The sequence below is a fragment of the Bacillus rossius genome, chromosome 17, assembly GCF_032445375.1.
Source record: "Bacillus rossius redtenbacheri isolate Brsri chromosome 17, Brsri_v3, whole genome shotgun sequence".
Lineage (NCBI taxonomy): Eukaryota > Metazoa > Arthropoda > Insecta > Phasmatodea > Bacillidae > Bacillus > Bacillus rossius.
Window position 1 is genome coordinate 11,428,637 of NC_086344.1, and position 12,292 is coordinate 11,440,928.

Below are 12,292 nucleotides of genomic sequence, written 5' to 3' on the forward strand. Positions count from 1 at the left end.
AACACCATACCAGATGCTCCGGGCCCCAATGGTCCAATCTTCTCACAAAGAGACATTTCTCGTCGCCCACTATCGCTTGCCAAGGGCCCGCTCACCATCTTCACTTCACTGCTCTCGCACGTCTACCTGCTCGAGTATATGACTCTCAGCTCCACTCTGGAGAGATCTCGCAGCACTTCGGAGTGCCGTACCAACAGAATCCCCAGCTTAACACTCTAAATTCAAAACAAATTTGTACCGATATTCATGCAAACTTTTTCCTTATATTCTGAATAAACATTGGGCCTCAAAATTGACTCCTAAGGGTACTCTTTCGATTCATAGTGTCTCCATGGAGGGTGACGAACCCACTCGATGGTTGACTATGCTTCTTCCATCACGTACTGGTGGAAAGCTGCATTCAAATAAAAATTTGTAAAATATTTCGCCTCGCTAAGGTATTGGAAGAGAATTTCAACTTTAGAGATAAGGTATATGGTTCTTGCCTAATCTTTTCATTCAATCATCGATAATCCAGAATTAGCCTTTATTATATTGGTTTATTGTTTACAAGAAATGCTGATGAAGTATAAACAGAGTTAGAGGGAGTAAAAATGTCTTTTTTTTTTCACTAAATTCTGAATTAACTTTTGGGAGCTCGCATTTTCGGGGGAAGGCACTGACAAGAAACACGTTCTACTGTTTGGTCATCCAATAACTAAATGCTGTTGGGGGCCAAATCACAGTTCCCAAGCCTAGGACTATAATGTCACTATACTCATTAATCAACCCCTGAGTTCTTTTCACCTCAGCTTATCTTAACATCGCTTTGCCTCCCTCTATTCCTCCACACACCACTTTGTTACTTCGAACACTTGTAAAAGTTTATAAATACAATTTCTATTACTAATTTTCACAATGAATATATTATTTGTAATTAAATGGACCACCAATAAATATCAATCACTGAACTATATGATTAAAAAGCACATATAATTTTTATTTGTATTTAGTCATTTTTTCATTCCGTCAATTTTTTGTGTGTTGTCCGTGCATTGTAAAAATTCATTCTCAACATTTTTTATGTGCCTAAATAAGTATAACCTAAAAGCCCATGTAAATACACTCGCTAATACACTTTAAAATAATAGATACATAATTTCCATAAGTAATATTTATAATAAATATTTTTTTATAATATGGATCAGTATTCACTATCAGTCACTGATGTATAAGATTTAAAGCATATATACAACTTTTATTAATATTTAGCCTTTTTGTTGCATGTTGCACACATCGTAAAAATTTACTGTAATATTTTTCCATAACATGCCTAAAGAAGTATAACTTAAAAAAGTGTAGACTGGGAAGGTGGAAAAGGCGTAAGGAGTATAGGTGGAGTACAAAATGATGGAGAGGAGAAGAGGAAGGGAGGAAGGAAAAAGGAGGTAGTAGTAAGGGGAACAGTTGTTGGGGGTTGGGAAAGTGTGTCTGCTAGAGCATTTTTGTGTAGCAAATTTTGTATTCTGTACTGACATGATCCCCTAATTTTATTATGTTCATTTGGTAAATAGAAGATAAATTCATCCAGGACAATTGAAGTACCTGAAAGGCTCTTCTATTTATAGACATGTACATTAGGTTCACACCTTATAAATTCATCAATACTCCCCCAGGCAGATAATCCCGCTAGGGCGTAGACCTGGTTAGGAGAAAGATGGGTCTTTTACATGCCTGACACTGTTACCAGTGCCAAACATGGATTCCGAGAACCGGGAAATAGATTCGCCATTTCCAATCGCGGCATGTTACTAGTGATCACACGGCTAGGTCGAGAGGTTGAGGAGACCCATCCCAACTTCGGCCCCACCGACCCGCCCCCAGCTCCGCCGTAAACCCCCAGACCACCTGCAGAGCCGGCCCCCTCTGTGGAATCTGAGTAGAACCGTCACGGAACCATACCTCTCACATCCCTGGGACCCCTCGGTCACCCAGTTGCTCGTGATCTATTTATAGACTTGGTGTTTTGACTTGAAAGTGACTACTTGCTGACACGAGCTTGTGACTGCGATGCGGCAGCTGGCACGAGAACGGCTACTACGACCTGCCGGCCCAGATCGACTACGCCCTGGAGCACGCAGGCCAGAGCAGCCTCCACTTCATCGGCCACTCCATGGGCACCACCTCCTTCTACGCCATGGCGGCCTCGCGGCCCGAGTACAACAAGAAGATCCGAGCTCACTTCAGCCTCGCGCCCGTCGCCTTCATGAGCCACCTGACGAGTCCCCTGCTGCGAGTCTTGTCCACCTTCCAGGACAGCCTCGACGTGAGTATGTCCGTGGGGCAGAAGCACCGAGAGTGGCGCCGGCGTGTTCGGGGGCACCCGGGTAGGTGGTCGGGGCAGGTACCGGGGTAACACTCGGGGCCCTCCTACCCTCGCACGACGGGAGTGTCATGTCTAGCCCAGGGCTTTCTGCGGTCCAGGCACGTCCGGGCCCAGTTTCGGATCCAGGATTTTGGTTTGGGATGGGGCTTGACCCAGCTGAGGCAAGGCTTTATCAAGGCAAACACTAAAACAATAGTGGACCCAGATGCTTTTGGAGGGGGCTTGAGCCACTTAGCCCCCCCCCCCTCTGGATCCGCTACTGTCTGGGCTTTAACCGGCTGTAAACCTGTCGGGCCGAGGTAGGGCAGGTCTGAGGGTAGTCCGAGGAGACGAGGACATCCAGTGGAGTGACCCTGAAGAGTGAGGGTCGGTCAGCCTGCTGGCGAACGGTCTCATGCCGTGTAGACGCCAAGTTGGTAGTAATACGGGAAGAATCCATGAAAGATGGAATGGTAACAACACTACATACCACCACCCCCTCCTGCTCTCTAATAACAGCGCTACGAACTATTTGTGAAATCACTGTCTACTGGCGGCAGGGTCGGCGTATGCTGTCTGACAGAAAAGACAAGTAGGATTGTAAAGTTGTTTGAATCCCAGTGACATCATTCAAAACTGCGGTCGTGGTTCGCTGCCGCTCCAGGCTATACCCAGTTATTTCAAGACCTTACTTGACACATTTCATATGACTAAAGCGTACCTGAATTTTACAGCACTATAAATTAGACTCCAAGATGACGATTGCATAATTGAAATGGGAGTAGAATATTTACCTGTAATCTCATTTGTGAAATTTTTCTGGCATCCAATATGGCCACTGAGATCAAGGTCATTTACGATGGTTGTCGTGGCAATTGCTGTGCAGAGCTTCGAAAAACTGTCGTAGTTTTTGTTCACGATAGCAGTAAGGATACATCAAGCTTTGGATGTTACTTTATAACTTTATTGTTTGCTTCATATAAAATTTTACAAATTATTGTTTATTTTTTCTATATTTGACCTGATTTACTCATGGTAATCACATTAAAATTGGTCTCTCAAATAAACTGAAATATACGGCAAATCTTACATATCTGTCACTGTTACCATGCAGTTTTTAAACATGTTAATGAAAAAATTAACTTCAAAACTTTGTGCTTAGAAGTGTCTAGCAGTATCATACTTGTAAAATATTACTTGTAATTTTAGTACTAAGGAATGTATGGTCCTACAATATAAATTGGAATAAAGAAGATTGGACATTCAGGATATGGTGAATAATTAAGAATACAAATTAAATATATTTGTGGAATGAGAGAGCGGGATGAGTAAAAGATGTTTGAATTGTTTACAAATGGATGCATAGTTCAGTGTAATCTACAACGACTACCATGTTCGAATACGAGGGTCGAGTTCAAGGAAATCCAAGATGGCAGATAAAATTAAATGGTGGACGCCAAATTTTACCACCTGGCTTTGAACCCCCGCATTTCTTACTACAAAAGAAAATCTATAGAAAAATAAGCGAGCAGATCAAGATATCTAAAATTAAGTTGGCACTATCAATATCTTGTGCTGGGGGCGACGGAGAATTTAATGAGCCTGCAGTTATCGCCTTAAAACTGTTTGCTTTATCCCAAACAAAACCTAATACATGAATCCAGTTAAAACACATTTTTTTCCAAGGAAATCTCGGAAGAGGAAAATATAATTATTAATAAAATATATCAGAGAAATATATTGCAGACACTATTGTTAAACACAACGAAATAGTGGTATTCCCTCTAACATTGCAGTTTTCATCACTGATTATAACAGATGGAAAATAAATTATATAAAAACAGTCCAGCACTTTTCCTACGAGGTAAATGTTTTCGCATCAGGTATAAAACGATTTTGTTATTAATTTTAGCAATAATGTTGAATGGTGTTGCTCGATACTGCACCCGCAGAAACTCCCAACGCACTCCGCCGAGCTGGATGCAGTGAAGGGTGGGTGCAGTACGCTCACGAGTGCCTGCTGGTTGGTGGTTGCAGTTGCTGATGAGCATGCTGGGCGACGGGGAGTTCATGCCGAGCAGCGAGTTCCTCGCGAGCGTGGCGGAGATCGCCTGCCAGGACCAGACCATCACCGGGGACCTGTGCGGCAACATGCTGTTCCTGCTGTGTGGCTTCGACAAGGAGCAGTTCAACGTCGTGAGCTCTCACTTCCAGAACACCCACTCGTTCAACAAGCAGCACACTCACTCACCAAACAGCCAGGAAACCTACTTCTTTCAACACCCAGCACACCTACTTCTTTCAACAACCAGCACACCTACTGTTTCAACACCCAGCACACACACTCGTTTAACACTCAGCACACCTACTCATTCAACACCCAGAACACCCACTCGTTCAACAAGCAGCACAACCACTCACTAAACACCCAGAAAACCTACTCTTTCAACATCCAGCAAACCTACTGTTTCAACATCCAACACACCTACTCATTCAACACCCAGCACACCCACTCGTTCAACACCCAGAAAATCTACTCTTTCAACACCCAGCAAACCTACTGTTTCAACACCCAGCACATACACTCGTTCAACACCCAGCACACCTACTCATTCAACACCCAGAACACCCACTCGTTCAACAAGCAGCACAACCACTCACTAAACACCCAGAAAACCTTCTCTTTCAACATCCAGCAAACCTACTGTTTCAACATTCAACACACCTACTCATTCAACACCCAGCACACCCACTCGTTCAACACCCAGAAAATATACTCTTTCAACACCCAGCAAACCTACTGTTTCAACACCCAGCACATACACTCGTTCAACACCCAGCACACCTACTCATTCAACACCCAGAACACCCACTCGTTCAACAAGCAGCACAACCACTCACTAAACACCCAGAAAACCTACTCTTTCAACATCCAGCAAACCTACTGTTTCAACATCCAACACACCTACTCATTCAACACCCAGCACACCCACTCGTTCAACACCCAGAAAATATACTCTTTCAACACCTAGCAAACCTACTGTTTCAACACCCAGCACATACACTCGTTCAACACCCAGCACACCTACTCATTCAACACCCAGAACACCCACTCGTTCAACAAGCAGCACAACCACTCACTAAACCCAGAAAACCTACTCTTTCAACATCCAGTAAACCTACTGTTTCAACATCCAGCACACCTACTCATTCAACACCCAGCACACCCACTCGTTCAACACCCAGGAAACCTACTCTTTCAGCACCCAGCACACCCAACTGGGATCAACTGGATCACGTTTTGTCGGGCTAAAAGAGAACTAGAGAGATGTGTGGTAGCGGCCGGTAGAGGTCTCGCTCCAGCGTTGAACTGAGGTAAATTAGTTGTCCTCGTCGCCACGAGCAGGTCTTTCGCCGGTCAGCGAGATTTCCTCGAGGCCTAGGGAGGTTAATGGCCCCGGTCAGTGCTCTGGGCATAGTTCTCCTGGAAAAGATAGAGAAGGGGTATCTGCTGGCTCGTGAGAAAAGTCTTAGGGCGGGTGCCGAAATGTTCCCGAAGGTCTGGAAAGTTAGAATGGGACATGGCTGGAGCTGCTAACCTCAGCCGAGCTCTGGGAAGTGGGATGCCCTGGGAGGCTGCTGAGAAAAGCACTCTTGATCATGATGTCGGACATTGTTACTTGTCGCGTTCGTGGCCCGAGACGGAAAGAAAACTGATGGCTAATACTAGCCTGGCGAAATAAATCACACCAGGCTATCAGTTTTGGCGCTGGGAAAACGTAGCGGGATTCTAGTAGGAAAGATTCGATCAGGATGAACAATGGGCTAACAAAGTTTACATCAGGAAATTTTGGTGAAAAATAAATTTTTGTCAATTATTTCACATTTTAGGCACACCCTTGTTAGATATCAGTTTGAAATAAGTGTTTATAGACTTAAAGTGTAACACATTTTATTTATCATTTAGTGCAGCATAATATTTGGTATAGCTACTGATAGTTACCATAAACACAACAATTTGGATGATCAAAATATAAATATATTGAGGCATGTCCAATGGTAGTTGATCGGCTCGTTTTTGCATAAACCATAGTCAATATTACATTAACGGTTGTATATCTCCGAAGTGACAACTTTACTTAAGTGTGACTATGTCTCCGCAGACGTTGCTGCCGATCATAACGGGCCACGCGCCCGCGGGTTCGTCGACCCACCAACTGCTCCACTACTCGCAGGGGATTCGGTCAGGTACGTGAGCGACTTGCGCCCTTTGGGAGAGTGCCTCTGAGAGCCGTGAGACGACCTGTCCACCAGATAGTGTGACGTGTGTGTGGTGCTTGGTGCAGGCAAGTTCCGGCAGTACAGCTACGGCGCGATCGAGAACCTGCTGAAGTACGGCTCGTTGGACCCGCCCGACTACGACCTCAGCAAGATCACTGCGCCCGTCTACCTGCACTGGAGCAGCAACGACTGGATGGCCGCCGTCCAGGTGAGTCCAAAAGTACTTTTTCAGACATTGTGTAATCTTGTTTCGTCACGCTGAAAAATCTCTTTCTCTGTCACAAAGTGTTTTGTGAAGTTGTGAACCATTGCATTTACAGTTAAATCAATCGAAAATTGCTATGAATTTTGAACAGATTTTAATTAATGGTAAAGCTATCACTACTTGCCGGACCATAGAAATCTCAAGATATTAATATTGTCTAATTATATCTGACACATTTAAAAAAATTGGCGAAGTATAATTAAATCATCATTTAATTATTTTCATGTGTAGTAAGTGTAAGTTAAAAGACTGTAAGAAATATAATACCATTATTTTATACACACAGCTGTTTAAGGCATGGGACCTTAACAACTAAAGTGAATTCCCAACCTCTTGACATCGACTCTGATCTTAAACTGGTGTTACATTGTGGGTTTAGGTTGAACCGTACACTTGCACATGTGACTCCGAGGTGACATTGCCAAGTACTCTGAGAGTGCTAGTGTTTACTTATCCAATTATTTAACTAAAGTTTATTTTGACATACTTCAAAAAAGAAAATATTATGTGTAAATTAGTAACTAAATAAATATGTTTCAAGCAGTGGAGGAATGGGAGAGAGGAGCTCGACTTGATCAAAAGAAGAGTTACTTCCTGCATATGGTAGTACATAAGTAGCTACTCACAACTCTGGACCACAGCATTTCACTTCCATCCCCTTACCAGCCCTAACACCTTCTTGGCTAACTGGAATTCCATACCCCGGGCCAATGAAGCAGTATCTCCCAGTATCTTCCTAGCCCTTCTTCCTTCTTTCCCTTGACTAGGAGTGCAGATAATGCAGTAGCCCTTCTTCCTTCTTTCTGTTGACTAGGATTGCAGAGAATGCAGTAGCCCTTCTTCCTTTTTTCCGTTGACCAGAAGTGCAGAGGGTGCAGTAGCTTTTCTTCCTTCCCTTGACCAGGAATGCAGAGGATGCAGTAGCCCATCTTCATTCGTTCCATTAACCAGGAGTGCAGAGGGTGCAGTAGCTTTTCTTCCTTCCTTCCCTTGACCAGGAAAGCAGATAGTGCATTAGCTTTTCGTCCTTCTTTCCCTTGACCAGGAGTGCAGAGGGTGCAGTAACCCTTCTTCCTTCTTTCTGTTGACCAGGAGTGTAGAGGGTGCAGTAGCCCTTCTTACTTCTTTCCCTTGACCAGGAGTGCAGAGGGTGCAGTTGCTTTTCTTCCTTCTTTCTGTTGACCAGGAGTGTAGAGGGTGCAGTAGCCCTTCTTACTTCTTTCCCTTGACCAGGAGTGCAGAGGGTGCAGTTACTTTTCTTCCTTCTTTCCCTTGATCAGGAGTGCAGATAGTGCATTAGCTTTTCGTCCTTCTTTCCCTTGACCAGGAGTGCAGAGTGTGCAGTAGCCCTTCTTCCTTCTTTCTGTTGACCAGGAGTGCAGAGTGTGCAGTAGCTTTTCTTCCTTCCATTGACCAGGAGTGCATAGAGTGCATTAGCTTTTCGTCCTTCCTTCCCTTGACCAAAAGTGCAGAGAATGCAGTAGCCCTTCTTCCTTCTTTCTGTTGGCCAGGAGTGTAGAGGGTGCAGAAGCCCTTTTTTCTTCTTTCCCTTGACCAGGAGTGCAGAGAAAGCAGTAGCCCTTCTTCCTTATTTCCCTTTACTTGGAGTGCAGAGAATGCAGTAGCCCTTCTTTCTTCTTTCCTTTGAACAGGAGTGCAGAGAATGTAGTAGCCCTTCTTCCTCCTTTCTGTTGACCAGGAGTGTAGAGGGTGCAGTAGCCCTTCTTCCTTCTTTCCCTTGACCAGGAGTGCAGAGAATGCAGTAGCCCTTCTTCCTTATTTCTGTTGACCAGGAGTGCAGCAGAAGGTGCAGTAGTCCTTCCTTCTTTCTGTTGACCAGGAGTGCAGAGGGTGCAGTAGCTTTTCTTCCTTCCTTCCCTTGACCAGGAGTGCAGAGAATGTAGTAGCCCTTCTTCCTCCTTTCTGTTGACCAGGAGTGTAGAGGGTGCAGTAGCCCTTCTTCCTTCTTTCCCTTGACCAGGAGTGCAGAGAATGCAGTAGCCCTTCTTCCTTATTTCTGTTGACCAGGAGTGCAGAGGTTGCAGTAGTCCTTCCTTCTTTCTGTTTACCAGGAGTGCAGAGGGTGCAGTAGCTTTTCGTCCTTATTTCCCTTGAACAGGATTGCAGAGAATGTAGTAGCCCTTCTTCCTCCTTTCTGTTGACCAGGAGTGTAGAGGGTGCAGTAGCCCTTCTTCCTTCTTTCCCTTGACCAGGAGTGCAGAGAATGCAGTAGCCCTTCTTCCTCCTTTCTGTTGACCAGGAGTGTAGAGGGTGTAGTAGCCCTTCTTCCTTCTTTCCCTTGACCAGGAGTGCAGAGAATATAGTAGCCCTTCTTCCTTCTTTCTGTTGACCAGGAGTGCAGAGGGTGCAGTAGCTTTTCGTCCTTATTTCCCTTGAACAGGATTGCAGAGAATGTAGTAGCCCTTCTTCCTCCTTTCTGTTGACCAGGAGTGCAGAGAATGCAGTAGCCCTTCTTTCTTCTTTCCCTTGAACAGGAGTGCAGAGAATGTAGTAGCCCTTCTTCGTCCTTTCTGTTGACCAGGAGTGTAGAGGGTGCAGTAGCCCTTCTTCCTTCTTTCCCTTGACCAGGAGTGCAGAGAATGCAGTAGCCCTTCTTCCTTCTTTCTGTTGACCAGGAGTGTAGAGGGTGCAGTATCCCTTTTTCCTTCTTTCCCTTGACCAGGAGTGCAGAGAATGCAGTAGCCCTTCTTCCTTCTTTCCGTTGACTGGAGTGCAGAGGCTGCAGTAGCTTTTCTTCCAACACCAAGAGCTCACCGTGCTCCTATTACCAGACTGTGCCCCACACTACCACTGAACTGAGACACCCTCACAGAGCGCAAACCAGGAAATACCTAAACCGGCAACTCAGGAAAACATTGGACAGTAGCAGTACTGTTAAATTTAAAATAAGTCTTATACATCACATACATAGTTATAAATATAGAAAAAAAATTCCAGTTATATAAACCATTATCATTGGTCAAAGTAAGAAACATTCGCATTAATTTTGTTATTTTGTTGTGACACACAAACAATTGTCAAAATACAAATGTTTGGATTGATTACAGAAAAGTTTCTTGAGAGAAAAGACCCCTCTACTTTGTCGTTGTTTCTTTCTCTAGGATGTGAAGGAGCTGGAAAACAAGCTTCCCAATGTGATGGAGTCCAGGCAGGTTCCAGACACAAATTTCAACCACCTGGACTTCATGTGGGCTATCGACGTCAAAACCCTGCTCTTCGATGCTATCATTGCCCAAATGAAGGAAAACTAATAGAGACAACATTCCCGTGTTTTATAATAGTTACATATTGTTGTATAAGGTTTGTGGAAATACTTTAATTAGACCTTCATTATTGTATTCAGCCTTTATAACTACAAGTACTAAATAAATGATGCATTATAATCGCTGAAATTGATTATTCAAAAGTGTTTACATTGACGGAGAATTAAATTCCAACAACAAGAAGGAGTTGTGGTGTGTTCGCACATTTTAAAGTTGACGCCTTCTCAAATTTGCATGCTAGTCGATACAGAGTGGTGTTAGTAGCACCACTATGACCTGGCAAGGCAAGTTTGTGTTAAATACGCTCTGTACACTTTGTGAGTGTTAGTCATCGTCCAGTGTTGACACTGACAGATAGGTGTGAGACGAACATGCCTTTTAGAAGACGAATGAGGCAGTGTCATCATCTTATTAAGATTGAACAAGGTCGCATATTAGGTCTACGAGAAGGTGGTTGTTCTTTCCGCGATATGGCAGAATGACTTGGAAGGGATGTACCCACAGTTCATCAGTGTCGGCAGCAGTGATCACGGGAAGGCACTCTCTCGAGGAGATCAGGGTCTGGCCGCATACGGGTCACTTCGAAGAGGGAAGACCGCCATATTCGCCGCATGGCCGCATTCGCCACTAGAACTTCAGTTGGCACCAGATTGACACGGCGAACTGTAACAAATATATTACTTGAGGTATAGCTCCCAGCTAGATGTCCTCTAGCGTTCATGCCACTATAACCAAATATTGTAATAGGAACAATACAGGAAACACATAAGAAATACGCGAGACAATGTCAGCGGACCTGGTGGCGTGGAGTGTAACTACGTTCTTTTACAATGTGTTTTAAGTGCGTGAGACTACTGGCGTCCATCTAGCGGCGTGTAGTGAAACTAGCTTGAAAGCTCCGCTTCGCCAGTGATAATTGGCCAGATAATTCCCACGCTGTCGTAATTACGATGTTTGCTATTAACGCGTCAAGAGGCACAAGAACCTGCGCAGACCCCACTAGACATCGAACGATGCGGAAATTACGTATTCCAAGATGGCCACCATGGCTTCCCCGCCCCCTTCCCCTCAACCTGATCCCTGTGTCCCCATACTTACTAAATCTACCTACTATTGTTTTTCTATAATTTTGAATGTCAAACATGCAAAATTTTGAGTAAAACTATTGTTTTGTGTGGGAAATGGGTTCAGATAGGATAGCCAAATGGGAAGGGAAGAGAGAGAGAGCGAGAGAGATAGAGAGAGAGTCGCGGTGAGAAGCACTTACAGGCTATCTGACAAAAAAATTATTTTTTTTAAAACGACAGAACCTGAAATGGTACAGGGAAATCTGATACACAGGTAACTTCCTACATGTGTTTACTATAAATTATTATTTTTTTTTTTGGCGAGACAACCTCCGTACAAGGTGCACCAAGGCCACTGAGCGCATCAAATATGTTATTTTCAGGCTATATGTCACAAACAATAGTTTTATTATTAACTCCGTCTGTCCACAAATTAATCACTTTCATTAAATCACAGTTCACTCTGCGCACTGGAGCTCGGCTCTTCAGTGGCTGTTCCTCTCACTCTGTCCCGTCACACCCCCTCGCACTGTTCACTCGTCCGCCGCACACAGCACAGTCCCGGACTCCTCGCTCACAGTCGCACCGGTCTCCGCCCACGAAGCCAGTCGCTCGTCGACCACCATCGCTCGCCAAGGGGTCGCTCGCCCTCTTCAATTCACTGCCCCGGATGCCGGCGTCGCCGTTTTCATACACCTCATCCATCCCCTTCTGGAATGTGCTCGCGCCCCTTCGAAGAGTTGTGTCATCGGGGCTGACTTGACACACGAATATCCCAGAACAATTGCATCCTAGTTACGGCACTTCACGCAACCGGGGCTCTGGGAACATATTTACGAACCCTCCAGTGCAGCAGAGAAAGCGCTGAGGAAGGGTTTGAAGCGTGGGGGAGACGGGTATCGAGACTCCGTTGCTATTTGGATCGGGCGTGTAACACTAATGGACCGCCTACTAACGGGCCGCTAGCATGCCCCGTGGCCTCGCCTCTAGTATACTAGTAACACCATATATTTATCAAAACCATAGACACTGTTTTTTTTAAGTATGGATA

At 44.7% G+C, this 12,292-nt stretch overlaps 1 protein-coding gene across 2 annotated transcripts in view; it reads left to right on the forward strand.

Moving 5' to 3' along the window:
• The window catches only part of LOC134540619 (lipase 3-like), a 51,742-nt gene extending 41,448 nt beyond the window's left edge, over positions 1–10,294 (forward strand). For both annotated transcript variants that reach the window (XM_063383461.1, XM_063383460.1), the window contains exons 4-8: positions 2,059–2,305; positions 4,382–4,540; positions 6,508–6,592; positions 6,691–6,833; positions 10,013–10,294. In XM_063383461.1, coding sequence (XP_063239531.1) covers positions 2,059–2,305; positions 4,382–4,540; positions 6,508–6,592; positions 6,691–6,833; positions 10,013–10,162 — 784 coding nt within the window. In that variant the 3' untranslated portion in view covers positions 10,163–10,294. The remainder of the gene's footprint in view (positions 1–2,058; positions 2,306–4,381; positions 4,541–6,507; positions 6,593–6,690; positions 6,834–10,012) is intronic.
• The last annotated feature ends 1,998 nt before the right edge of the window (positions 10,295–12,292 follow it).